Source organism: Brachypodium distachyon, chromosome 1, assembly GCF_000005505.3.
Source record: "Brachypodium distachyon strain Bd21 chromosome 1, Brachypodium_distachyon_v3.0, whole genome shotgun sequence".
Lineage (NCBI taxonomy): Eukaryota > Viridiplantae > Streptophyta > Magnoliopsida > Poales > Poaceae > Brachypodium > Brachypodium distachyon.
In genome coordinates, this window is record NC_016131.3 from 22,562,961 (window position 1) to 22,577,156 (window position 14,196).

General features: G+C 49.2%; 1 protein-coding gene and 1 pseudogene across 2 annotated transcripts; one reads left to right on the forward strand and one right to left on the reverse strand.

Annotated features, from left to right (window-relative positions):
* Window positions 1-912: 912 nt before the first annotated feature.
* Window positions 913-2,260, reverse strand: LOC100829247 (annotated as a pseudogene).
* An 8,174-nt stretch (window positions 2,261-10,434) lies between these two features.
* Window positions 10,435-14,167, forward strand: LOC100829857 (WAT1-related protein At5g47470). Of its 2 annotated transcripts, XM_024457946.1 has the most exons (8): window positions 10,435-11,775; window positions 11,877-12,411; window positions 12,497-12,562; window positions 12,674-12,790; window positions 12,862-13,078; window positions 13,167-13,347; window positions 13,456-13,607; window positions 13,788-14,167. In XM_024457946.1, the coding sequence occupies exons 2-8, from the start codon at window positions 12,179-12,181 to the stop codon at window positions 13,929-13,931; spliced, it is 1,110 nt and encodes a 369-aa protein (XP_024313714.1). In that variant the 5' UTR covers window positions 10,435-11,775; window positions 11,877-12,178; the 3' UTR covers window positions 13,932-14,167. The 2 variants fall into 2 exon arrangements, with proteins under 2 accessions (XP_024313714.1, XP_010238289.1); XM_010239987.3 differs by having other exon boundaries at window positions 10,435-12,411; window positions 13,186-13,347.
* The last annotated feature ends 29 nt before the right edge of the window (window positions 14,168-14,196 follow it).

Below are 14,196 nucleotides of genomic sequence, written 5' to 3' on the forward strand. Positions count from 1 at the left end.
TTAGTCTCAAAACTTCTTTCACTAGGTGATGTTATTTAATTTTCAGAAGAAAATGTATTGTTGTATTTTCAGAGAGTAGAGTATGGAGACAAAATCTTCAGAAGAAACCTTTTTTAAAGGATGTTTGGTGATCCTTAAAGAAGACCAAAGAGAAGTTTTGATCCATGTTTTTTAATGTATCATTTTATTTTGTTGCTCCGTTGCAACGCACGGCATTTCAGGTAGTATTACATAGTTGTCTTGTTGTTTGCTCTTAATTGTCATTTGTTTGGTCGTAAATGTCATGTTGTGTAGTTCTACTTGCCATTATGTGTACTACCTAGTGGCCATGTATGTGTGTATAAGCCGCTAACTAGACGTGAATAAACCGATAAGTTGATAAGTATAAGCTGGCAAGTTAGACATAGTTAAATCGGCAAGTATGCATGGCAACTAGCACATTTAACATGGCAATTAGACATAGTTAAACCGACGAGTAAGCACATTTAACATTGCAACTAATCATATTTAACATGGCAAGTAGACATAGTTAAACTGGTAAGTAAGCATATTTAACCTGGCAAGTAGCTACATTTAACATGCCAACTAATCACATTTAACATGGCAAGTAGACATAGTTAAAAGGGCAAGTATGCATGGCAAGCAGCACATTTAACATGACAACTAGACATAGTTAAACCGGCAAGTAGGCCTACTTGACCTGTCAACTAGATACAATTAATCTGACAACTAGTCACATTTTACATGACAAGTAGATATAGTATTAACGGGCAAGTAGGCATAATTAACCTGGTAACTAGCCATAGTTAACTCGCATAGGCATATTTAACCTGCCAAGTAGGCATAGTTAAACGCCCGCCGCTGACACATAGCGGAGGTCAAGGAGAGCATAGTCTAACGCGGAGCATACAATTATATGGTCACAATGAGGAAACCTTTCTTAAAGGGATGTTTGGTGCCGTCCCCCTCCATGGTTTCATACACCCCGGTGTTGATGTTGACCCTGGCCACCTTCCTCTCGAGCAGCTCCTTCCCGATTCCTATGAGCACGTGCATGTTCTTCTTCGTGGCGATGTCCACCGACGAGGTGTCACCCTCAAGGGAGTCATGCTGGATCCGGAGGTAGTTCTCCTTGACGCAGAGCGCCTTGAAGAGCACAGCGGCATGGATGTCCACCATGTCGGCACTGGCGTGGGAAAAAATGTCGATCAGCGGCGTGAACCCGTCGTCGTAGAGCCAACGCAGCACGCCCCACTTGGCACACTTCGGCGCCGGGTACTTGCGCTTGGCGGATCCTGTCCCGAGAGAGATGATTAGGTAGTTGTTGAAATCGGCGGGCTTCCCGAGGGAGAAGTCCAGGTTCCTGCCGAGCACCTCCTTGGTGGTCATCGTCCTCCTTAGTGATCATCGTCATGGCCACCATGGTCGGGTTGTTGGCGGCGACCCCGCCATCGACAAGGTGGTACTCCCACTCCTTGACCTTCGCCTTGGGGTCTGAGTCATAGGTTTTGAATAAGTGTGCCGGGAAGTACGTCGGCGCCGCCGAGGTGCTGATGCAGATGTCTGAGAGGTGCGCGTTCTTGAGGGAATCCTCCTTGGCCTCGTAGGTGGAGAAGATGATGGGTTGCAGGGTGTTGACGTCGAAGGTGGGCACGATGATGTTGGTGATCATATCCTTGATTTTGGCCTTGTGGGTGAGCTCCTTGATCTTGTCATGGAGGAATTTCCCGTCATATTTCGGACCCATGACAGCGCCGAACATGTTCGCCGCCGGGTTCAGGAACCCGAGCTTCTTCCGCGGGAAGATCTTGGGCCCGTTCTCCAAGTAGAAGTCTTTGAGCTTGCTGGCTGCGAAGAGGGGCCGCTTGTTGGGTCCTGGCGCCGCCAGCATGGATGTCACAAGTGCGCCAGTGCTTGTCCCCGAGATCACGTCGAAGTAGTCCGCGATCCGCGCCTCCGGCCCGTCTATCTCATTTGAATTTATCAACAAATTAATCAACCCAGATTCCTGATTATAAATTTATAATTACATGAGGAGGAGCTGAGGAAGAAGAACAACAAGAAGACCGACGCGGATCAATAGAACTTGTGAATGTACATACTACTTACTTGGAGCTTGGTCTCGAGCTAGGCAGACAGGCAGTCGATGATGGTAGAGGGAATGAGGCCGCGGATGCCGCAGCCATCGATGCTCAGCACGGTGATCAGCCGGCCCTGCGATGGTGGCGGGCACGGCCCCGTGGCGGGGTTGCATTTGCCCCCCTCCATTGCTCTACCTGCTCCAGTGCTCCACACCACCGGTACGTGCTCTGCTCTAAGCGTTAAGCTTAATTACTAAGCTGGTGGACTTTGATTTGGATCGAGACTTTGCCGGGTGCTGCTGATATAGTATAGACTAGAGGCTGCTGTACACTGTAACTATTGCACAAGTAGAGTCATCAGTGGCGGTTTTAGTGCGGCAGATTCCATATGCACGTGTCTTTCAAAACCATGCAAATAACTATTTTGTCCTCGCTGGGAGATAAAGTGGCGCGGCAGATTTCAGAGGGAGGAAGCGCTGCAGGTAAGCAAAACCATAAAAGTACTCCCTCAGATCCATGTTACACTTAGTACAAATTAATTTGTGCTAAATTTTAGACACTTACTCCCTCTGTTCCTTAAAGAATGTCATATTAACTTTTATTAAGACAAGCCTTTGATCATAAATTACTATGCCAATATGTGGTTTTTATGACATGAAATTAGTATCGTTAGATTCGTTATCAAAAGTACTTCATGATACTTGTGATTTCATGTCATATAAACCACAATTTAACATAGTAATTTGTGGTCAAAGCATTATCTTAATAAAAGCTAATATCCCAATCTTTAAGGAACGGAGGGAGTATTATGTATTGGAGGGAGTACATCTCACTTGAGGCTAACAAATGAAAATCATCTCATTAATTGTGTCTCAGGGCTGTCTGCTCATTGCCAAGTCCATACTCTTGGTTCATTGAATTTTAGACACTTAATTAGCTCATCACACTGAGTTGAATCTAGGTTATGAGTTAACTACAGTGACTAAAGACTATAAAATCAGCATCATAGAATACATAGTCACACAAACAAATCATGTATTTGTCGACACACACGTATCGCTAATGATGTTTAAAAACAATTACATTAAATAGTGAATACATGTGAAATATCAGCGTGTCATATGATTGCTTCTAGGGTATATCTCTAACACCTCGGCCACACGGCGAGGCGGAACGACGTCCCAGCCTCACCCTGCCCCAATTGAGCTGTTGATGGGGTACATTGCGCGGTGGGCTTGTCGGATGGCGGAGGACGGTTTACGGTGGTTGGCGTGGATGAAGAGGGGAACATGAGAAGATGGACCCGTAAATCGTCCCCTGTGCATCGTGTCAATGACCACGTCAGGGTGGTTGGGCCACATGGTAAGGCTCTATTTGGTAGGCTTAAACGTGACTTCCGACTTTTGGCTTATAAGTTACAAATACATCTATAGATACATGATTTGTTCGTGTGACTATGTATTCTAATTAAGAATATCAAATCAAAAGCCAAGCTGATAGCACATTTAAGCCAAAAAACTAAAAACCACATTTAAGCAAAAAACCCCAAAATCACATTTAAGCATAACCAAACAGAGCCCAAGTTATTTCATCACTGGTGTGGTGCAGTAACGACGACAGCGAAGGAAAGCTATTGCACGACAATTGAACCGTATAAAATTTTTGTCAGACCGTTGTTACCAGCCATGTGCATGCTCGCGTTGTTAAGCTTACAGTCAACGAAACTAGATCTGACTTGCTAGCATGAGTACAAAATTCGCATGGAGAACTCCGGCTCTACCGAAGTACCGATGCTAAATTATTAGCGTGTTCAACGTATGTGCTACTAGTTGCAAATATTCTTATTAGATCCTAGCGAGTAGCGACGATCAATCAATCAATCAACGAACCTACAAGCTGTCAGTAGGGTGACACTAGCTTCTGGTAGCGGTAATACGCTACCGTGATACTCCAGCAGTACGTCAGCTTATCCTACTCTACTGACGCCGGTTAATTAATTTACCTGCAGCTTTGCAGAATCAAAAGGAATCAATCCTCCCGCAAAAAAAAAAAATTCAATCCTGTGAAGAAGAGGACGTGCGAACGTTGGGTCTCAGGTAGTCGCATATGCCGTCCAATGCCATGCATGCACATGGGCAATCACGTGGTCGTGGATAATTGTGGACACCGCCCGCTCACGTGCGCTGCGAGCTTCGGTCTGCTTCACGAGTCTAGCCGATCTCCAGCCGTCCTCCGTGAAAGCCCTCTAAATGGGTTTGGGGGCGTCGGCGCCTAAAATCCGATTCAGCCGGCCCTCTCAATTTTTTTTTTCATCCGGCGCGGTCTAGAAAGTTAGCCGGCGCTCCCAGGTCGAACCAAATCCACAGGGGGTTGAGCGGGGGCGCCGGCTGGGGCGCAAAACCATGCGGGCCAGCAGTGTCAGCGGCACAACCCCAAAAACAAACCCTATTTGCCTCGAATCGCCGGCTTCCGCCCCAAATCGACTACTTCCACCCCGCATCGCCGCCGGAACCAACCCTCTCACCGGCGACTTCCACCCCTGAACCTGCCGCCGCATAGATCTTCCCTTGCCGCCACAGTTCCAGTTCCGCCGTTCGTCGCCGGCCAGTTCCAGCACCGCGTCGGTGCCCACACAGCGGCCACCTCCATGCTTCTTGCCGTCAAGGTGTTCGACGATTTGCCAAGGCCATGGATTCGGACGACAAAGAGATGCTCGCCGCGCTTTTTGACGAGGAAGTCACCGCTGCCGATGATGCTGCCTCCGGCGGCGAACAGGAGCATCAACTCATCGTCTCGTTGCCTCTCGCCCTCATCGCCAAAGATGCAGAACCGCCGGGAACGGGAGGATTGAGGAAGGGCCGCCGCAAGAGCAAGGCAGGGCAAAGGATGGAAGGCTACTGCTTGTTGTACGCCGACTACTTCGCCGATGATCCATTGCACAACGATGTGATCTATCGGTGCTGATTCAGAATGTCTCGGTAGCTTTTTTTGAAGATCGCCGAGTACCTCCGGAAGTACGACGATTACTTCAAATTGAAGAGGGACACCGTCAGCACACTCGGTTTCACATCAATTCAGAAATGCACGGTATCCCTACGTTTGCTTGCTTATGGAATTCCTGCTGATACACAGGACGACTACCTCCGCATGGCCGAGTCCACGGCCATCGATTGCATGTACATGTTCTGTAGGGCAATTTGTGGCGGTGTTTGGAGAGCAGTACTTGAGGACACCCACTGTAGAAGACACGGCTCGGTTCATGGCACAGAATGCAGAAAGAGGATTCCCAGGTATGCTTGGCAGCATCGACTTTATGCATTGGTCATGGAAGAACTGTCCATTTGCACACCGGGGCATGTATAAAAGCCACAAAGGATCATGCAGTGTGGTGCTTGAGGCGGTGTACGATCAGGATCTGTGGATTTGGCATTCCTTCTTCGGTATGGCGGGATCGCACAATGACATCAATGTGCTGCAATGCTCGAATGTGTTTGCCAAGCTTGTTGAAGGCACTGCTCCTCCGGTGAACTATGAGATCAATGGCCATGTGTACAACAAGGGATACTACCTGGTAGATGGCATCTATCAAAGATGGTGGACCTTTGTGAAGACAATCTCAAACGCACCCGCAGGAGGAGCAAGATCTTGGTTTGTGATGCAACAGGAAGCATGCAGAAAGGATGTTGAGCGGACATTTGGTGTGTTGCAGGCTCGATTTGCCATCGTCTAGTACCCTGCTCTCATTGGGTCGAAAGATCAGATGTGGGAGGTCATGACTGCCTGTGTGATCATGCACAATATGATCATTGAGAGCGAGCAGGAATTTCCGGTGTTTGACACTGAACCGTATGAATGGACCCAATCACCAGGTGCCGGCCGCCTTTGCTGCTTTCCTCGCCCGGTGGCAAGAAATTCAAGACGACGGTACTTATCAGCAGCTTCAAGATGATCTGGTCGAGTATTTGTGGAGGCTCCGAGGAAACGTCTAGTTTTTCTTATTTATTTGCTTGAATTTGATTAATCTTTTTTGAAACGTGATTCAAAACTTATCAAATAATGTGCGTGTTTTAGTTTGCAATATTTGTAAAATTTGGTTTGCAGAGGCGTTTGGGGGCGCCGACTGGACCTTAAAAACAAATTCTAGCCGACGCCGCCCCCCCCCCCCCATACGGCTGAAAAAAGTGGCAGGCTGGACGCAAAATGGGGGGCGCGGCTGGAGATGCTGGTGTGCAATTGTGGCTTTTATACATGTCCTGGTGTGCAGATGGACAGTTCTTTCATGACCACTCCATACAGTCGATGCTGCCAAGCATACTTGGGAATTCTCTTTCTGCACTTTGTGCCATGATCCGAGCTGTGTCTTTTGCAGTGGGTGTCCTCAAGTACTGATCTCCAAACACCGCCACAATTGCCCTACAGAACCTGTACATGCAATCGATGGCCGTGGACTCAGCCATGCAGAGGTAGTCGTCCTGTGTATCGACCGGAATTCCAGAAGTAAGCAAACGGAGGGATACCGTGCATTTCTGAATTGATGTGAAACCGAGTGTGTCCACGGCGTCCCTCTTCAATTTGAATTAATCGTCGTACTCCCGGAGGTACTCGGCGATCTTCAAAAAGAGCTTCCGAGACATTCTGAAACAGCGCCGAAAGATCATATCGTCGTGCAATGGATCATCTGCGAAGTAGTCGGCATACAGCATGAAGTAGCCTTCCATCCTTTGCCTCGTCTTGCTCTTGCGGTCTTGCGGAGGCCCTTCCTCGATTCTCCCCTTCCTGGCCGCTCTGTATCTTCGGCGATGAGGCCAAGAAGCGATGAGACGATGAGTTGATGCTCCTGTTCGCAGCCGGAGGCAGCATCATTGGCAGCGGCGACTTCCTCGTCAAAAAGCGCGGCGAGCATCTCTTCGTTGTCGGAATCCATGGCCTTGGCAAATCACCGAACACCTTGCGAGCAAGAGGTGGCCGCTGGGTGGGCACCAACGGGGTGCTGGAACTGACCGGTGGCGGACGGCGGAACTGCGATGGCAAAGGAATATCTACGCGGCGGCAGGTTCGGGGGTGGAAGGTGCCGGTGAGAGGGGTGGTTCTGGCGGCGATTCGAGGTGGAAGTCGGTGACTCGGGGCAAACAGGGTCTGTTTTTGGGGTTGTGCCGCTGACAGTGCTGGCCGGCTAACTTTCTAGGCCGTGGGTTGGGTTCGGCCCGGGGGCGCCGGCTAACTTTCTAGGTCGCGCCTGATGAAAAAACAATTTGGGGAGGCTGGTTGGGTCCGAATTTTCACGCCGGCGCCCCCAAGTCCGTTTCGTGGGCCTTTAGGGGGGACGGCTGGAGATGCTCTTAGAGCATCACCAGCGGGGAGACCCATTTTGTGTCCGATTTGTTGTCTTTTTTAGTCCGTTGTCCGTTTTGGATTTGCCATTGGTCCAGCGGAGGCCACCCATTTGGTCCACTTTATTACTCATAGACATGCGGGCCAGGCGAGGAAAAATGATCAAGATGCGGACCGAGCGTGGTACAAAAATGACCGTCCGCCCCGACCCATTCCTGGAGCAAATTTGGGTCGGAAATGGGTCGCGTCCGGACCAAAAAGCGGACTGGAGTGTCCATTTGGTCCAAAACGGACAAATGCGTCGCCCCATTGTGGATGGCCTTATACAATGGGAGGGTGGGTATTCCCCATTGTGGATGGCCTTATACAATGGGAGGGTGGGTATTCCCCATTGTGGATGGCCTTATACATTGGGAGGGTGGGTATTTTGTAGTATTTTGTACATTAGCAGTGGTTGGATCAATAGAAAATACTATTTTTTATGACTCAAAGAGGTTTTACAAGAGGGAAAAGTTCTTAGAGCTGGGTCCAATCAAGACCCACTCTGGGTCTTAAACATTGTAGTCATAGAACATAAGGTGGGATCCAGCTTATGACCTAGATATGAAACAAGCATTGGAGATACCCGACAACAAAACTGAAATTGAGATCGGGGATTTAACTGGAACCATAAATGCTAAGTTTTTGTTTTGTCTCTTTGAACACATCACTGGGTTTGAAGATTATTTTTCATAAAAAATGAACTTTTCTGTTTCGGTGATGCTGTGGGATCAATGCCTAATCAATTGCTTAGGCTTAAATATTTGAGGAAGTGTACTCTTGGTCAGGGTGAAAAGAAAACTGGCCAATACCACTTCTGGAATTCAAGATGGCAATGGATAGTCAAAATGTGGATATCCAGCCCATGGATTACAGATATGGAGCGGATTTTTGATCCATGAATATCCACAAATGGATACCCGTCAACTCGTGGAGCGGGCACGTATATCACATTTGGTCCATGGATACCCGGGTATTTATTAAAATAAATAAATCACTAACATGTTGGTCCATTAGTTAGCTATACGAGTCATATAAATAGTCCCTTTTACATTCAATCCTAACCTAACTCCCTCCTCTCCCTCGGTCCCACACTACCACCCCACGAGTCAAGCCACCGCCCCGGATCTGTCCTCGACTCCCGGTTCCCCCACCGATCATATAAATAGTTGATGATGTATATGCTGTTGTATATGTTGTTTATGATGTACTATTGCATGTATATGGATAATCCATGAATACCCGGATACCCGGTGGATATGGATGTGGATATTATTTTGTATCTATGGATATTTTCTTGGATGGATAGTTGGTTTGATGGTTGATATGGATATGGATTTGGTCGACCCGTCCAGACCCACCCCACTGCTATCCTGATTTGGAATGGGCTAATGCAGGTTAGAGAGATCTATGATTTATATAGTAGGAAGATTGTAGGTAATGGTAAACATATTAGATTTTGGAAAGATGTGTGGGGATGCAGCTTTTACTAGCAGGTTCTCTAGGAATTATAATTTTTCTCTCAATCATAATATTATAGTTCATGATGCTCTTGCAAGTAATTTTCAGCCATGTCCTTGAGGAGAAATTTTACTCCTGAGACTTTTGCTAGATGGCAGGACCTTAATCGCCGGTTGTGTTCTGTTGTGGTGTTAAATGATAATGAGGATAGGACTAAGTGGTTACTAGAGGAAAGTGGGAAATTCTATGTTAAGTATTTTTACAATGTTTTAATTACTCACCATATGTAGTTTCCCTTTATTCATTTTTAGAAAGTTAAAATACCTCTAAAAATTAGGGTTTTCATGTGGTTGATAACAGGGGCGGAGATACACCTGGGGCAAATGGTGTTGTAGCCTCAGGTGTAGCCCGATTACTGATCATATCATTAACTTGTAATTTTTTTCTAGATTACTAAGGAATAGCTCTATACTACAAGTTCAGTTCAGTTACCTTAGTTGTAGCCCTAGTATTTAGAAATTCCTAGCTCTGCCACTGGTTAAACCGGCAAGTAGGCACGAGTAACCTGGCAAATAGACACAGGTCCCAACAAGTAGGCATGACTAACCTGGCAGGTACGCAGTTAATATGACAAGGAGGTCTGGATACATCGGCAAGTAGGCGCAATTAAATTGACAAGTAGGTACGAATAAGGCGGCAAGTAAACAAAGATAAAATGGTAAGTTGGCACCGATAAACGGGAAAGTAGGTGTGGATACGTCAATATGTAGGCACATACTCTCGTTTTCCTGGGACCGTTGGTATATTGATGAATTTCAACACTTGATTGATAGAAAACACACACCGAAAAGTTTTAAAATTAGAGCTACACCGGGTGTACACAACAGGACGTAGTAAGAAAACAGAGCAACACGTAGCAGTAGTGATACAAGGTGCTTGCATTGATATGCCTGAACTAACACGGCTTAGCATTGAGCGCATCAGGGCATGTACAATGGCGCTGATTTATGTGTTTACGAGAGGTAGTTTTGATGATGTGGAGAAAAAAGAATGAGCTGTTTGTAGTTCTACCGAAAATCTAATAGACAACCTATAAACAGATTATTTACCATTAGATCCATGCTGTCTGTATATTATAGTATAGATTTTTTTAGACAACTGTAAGACACATGCAAAACACTGTAAACTGTTGGTTGTCTGGAGCTTTGTACATGCCCTGCCCCCACGCGAAAGCCACGTATGGCAGATGCCGATTGGTAACGTGCTGCTGGGCTTGTGGTTGGGCGGAACTGCTTCAGGGCGGGCGTGCGTTGTCGCGCAGGAGTTGGCTCGCGGGGGCAAGCGCCGATGCGGGTGTTTACGTGGGGCACGCCGCTGTGTAGTCAGCCCAAAATTTACCATGAATTCAGGAGTGGCATAGCCTAAAGCTCGCAGAGTGCAGCATTTGTCCGGGCATCTCGGAATTTCTACACACCCCAGGCCCCAGTAGCCTGTTGATTTGCTGCACAAGGCACAACTCGCTCATTTATAATATCACACGCAACAAAGCTGAAAAATACAACTTGGGCAGAAGATAATTTGAGATTTCACATCGCCTGCCACAAGTTGAACAGATGTTCCCAGACGACACATAACTTGTGGCCCAATGCTGCATGTTGCTCTCCTTGACAGCTGATACCGGGATGATCTCGCAGCATCAACTCTGGCTGCTGAGGCATTCCTTCTCATGTTACATAGAACGCTAGCTTTGATCTGCTGAGGCGCAGAACCAATGCAGCCCCCGCGTCGCTCCCACCCAAGGGCGACTCGAACCCTAGCGCCGCCACCACCCTCCCCCACGCCCTTTCCTCCCCTCGCCGTCGCCAGAGGATGCCGACGGACGAAGCCCCAACGGCGGACGGCGACGGCGGGGATTTTCCCTGCGGTGGTTCCTATTTCTCCAGGTGTTGGCGGCGCGGCTTGGGCGTCGTCGGGCCAGCAGTTCCGGGGCGAGGCAGCGGCCTGCTTCGTGTGGATCTAGGGGATCTTGCCCATATCTGCTAGGGGAGGCCGGCCAGGCTTGCTGGGTGCCCGGCGCGGTGGCCGGCAAGGCGCGGGGAGGCGGGGTGCGGGCCGGCAAGACGCAGGCAGGCGGGGTGCGGGCCCTTTGTGGGTGCGGGCGGGAGGGGGCGGGCGGCCGACGAGGTGACTGGGGCTGCAGATCTGGGCCGTGCGCGTGGATCCGTGGCTGCTGGGGTTATGGCGTTCCGGCCGGTCGGTATCAGGCTCTGTGGCGTGTGGCAGGTCTTGTCGACGCGATGGAGCGGTGGTGGAGGAGGCTTTGGTCAAGTGTGTCCTCTCTTCCTTCCATTCGCGATGGGGTTGTCGGTGGTTGCGAGTGAAAGCTCTGCGCTGACGTGGTCGGTGCGTAGGGCCTATCGGTGCGGCGACGACGGGTTCCGCGGACGTCGTTCTCCTTCTTGGAGGCGTCATCATGCATCCCCATTACAACCCATCCTTGGCAATCGAGGTGACTCCGAGCGAAAGCTCAGATCCGATTTTCTGGACCGGGCAATGGCAGCGTCTTCGGACGTCGTTTCCTCCTTGAAGGCGTTGCCTTTGGAGCCCTTGCTTGCGGCAGTATGGTCAGCCTGGATGAAGCTTGGCCAGGGATTGTGGCTTCGAGTGGCACGGGCTCACTGGTGCACGAGTTGTACCCGTCGGGGCGACCTCTCCTTTGCTCCGGTCGCCGGAGAAGCCCAGCTCTACCTACTTTCTCTGATGTTAGGAGTTGTTCCCTATTCGGTGTCATTGGAGCGGAGGGTGGTTCGTTTTTCGGGTGCAACTTGTTTGTCGGCGTTGCTTTGTAATGCTCGTAGTCAAGGTTTTTGTGCGTTTGTCCTTGAATAAGCTGTGCATTGTACGGTTTTCGGCTCAATTTTCTTCATAAACAGAGCCATTCTATTTTTTTTTAATGAATTGCAGGATCACGCTGGCCTCTCAATGAGGTTCCGTGAAAAAAAAAAGAACATGGTTGCTTTCCTCCCACAGCTAAAATAGGAAGACGAGGATCGAGAGATAACGCGCGACGCGCGCGTCGGAGAAGGGGGCACCGCACTTACGCGCGCGTGCACGCCAAAAAGAAGGGAAAAATCAAGGAACAGAAAAACCCACCGGCAATTAACAGGCAACCTCTGGGGCCTTCGACGACCCAACGATCGACAGAGTAAACGTAGTTAGCCTTAGCTAGGTAGCGCGCTCCGGCCGGCCGGCCGGGCTTGCCATACATGCATGGCAGCCACCGTGGCCGGCTCCCCATGCCGGCCCCGGGCACGACGCCGCGGTGGTGGGAGGACGCGGCGATCTCGCTGGGGCTGGTGGGCGTGCAGCTGGCCGGCGCCGCCTACATGGTGGTGCTGACGCCGATCCTGGCGCTCGGCCTCGACCCGCTCTTCCTCGTCACCTTCGGCAGCCTCTGCACGGGGATCCTCACCTTCCCTTTCGCCTTCAACCTCGAGAGGTAGCTATCCATATCCATTCAACAATCCAGCACTGCTAAATCCGGCCCATTTATTGCTGATTTCTGTCCAATTAACATGGAGCAGGAAGAAATGGCCATCGCAGCTGAGCAACCGGCTGGTCCTTCAGTTCGTCTTGCTGTCTCTGGGAGGGTACGCAATTATGCAACTGCTGACATTTCTTGATTGCATTTGCATGAGATGAATCGCTTTGTACCTTCCAAGAATAATTCCATTGCCCTGCATGTACGTTTTTGCTTCCAGGGTGACCCTGTTCCAAGCCCTCATGCTGCACGGCATGAAGATGACATCCCCCGCCATTGCCTCCGCCATGCCCAACCTTGCCCCGGGATTCATCTTCGTTGTCGCTGGCTGCCTCAGGTATATCCTTATCTGTCTGCCAAATTCTGTTTCATGGCCAGATAAGCGTGAACTGGTATGTACTTCTGCAGGTTTGAGAGGGTTGATTTCAGGTGCCACTACACCAGAGCCAAGATACTGGGGACCCTTCTCTGCCTGGGTGGAGCCATCACCATGAGCATCCTGCAGAGCCCCGCCGCTCCATCTGGCCGAAGATCGCCGGACCTCAAGTCACACCAGGACTGGGTCATCGGCTGCCTGTGCCTCCTCGGGGCGGTGCTCGTGCTCTCAGCCACAATAATATTGCAGGTTCGGTAAACCCATCACCATACACATAAGCAAACTTGATCACCGGCCTTGGATATATGGCTATGTTCTTCTTACCTAGGCACAATAGCTCTTTCGCCGAGCTGCAGGCGGCAACCATGATCCATTTCCCTGCACCCTTCACCCTCTGCTCCATGACCTCGTTGATTGGTGCCGCGCTGACGGGGATCTTCCAGGTGGCCACCACAGGGAGGTTCAGCCCTGGGACACCCCAGATCAGCATTCAAATCATCCTCTCCCTTGTATTTGTGGTACGCACCTACCAATAACTGCAAAATTAGATTGAACTCCAGACATGAAAAAAATCTGTGCGAAGGTGTGAAAATTGACCAGCCACTGGGATCCACGTACATGAACAGGGCGGGCTGGTGAGCTCGGTGTGCATCATGTTCCAGACGTGGGCGCTGGAGAAGAAAGGCCCTGTGGTTGTCTCCCTGTTCAGCCCGATGCAGACCGTCGGTTCGGCTATCTTCTCGGCTCTGTTCTTGGGAAGGGAGGTGCAACCAGCAAGGTTAATTCATGCTCCGACCCGACCTCTGAAAAAACAGACTACACTGCTTCCATAGATGGCATTCGGAACATACCAACTCTTCTGCATTGATCATAGATGTTGGATTCACATGTGATTTTATGTTTTCTATAGAAAAATGGCAAAGAAAAGGCTGATTTTTTTTAATGTTTTTCGCTGCAGCATGCTGGGGTTGGTATTTCTTTTCTCCGGCCTTTATGTTGTTCTGTGGGCAAAAAAGAAAGAAGGCCAAGTTCTTCCTACACACACAGCGGTGGCAGAAGGAACAGCAGCCGATATAGAGAAACCACTTCTGCTTCCAGATAGTTTGATTCTCTTGTAGTATGCTTTTAATATCTCAGACAGGCAGGGTACAGCAATAGTCAAAGAATGTATAGTTCTCTTCCTTTGGTTCTTGTAAACATGTAGTTGTATGTTTGTACAGACAAAATACAATATTAGATTGAATAGTTGAGTAGTATCAGATTGTAGAACACTAACATTGGTAACAAGAGAATCATTTGGGAGGAAGAGAATACCATATACCTCGCCATCTGTAATTACTTGCCAACTTGTCATGCTCCAGTGTCCT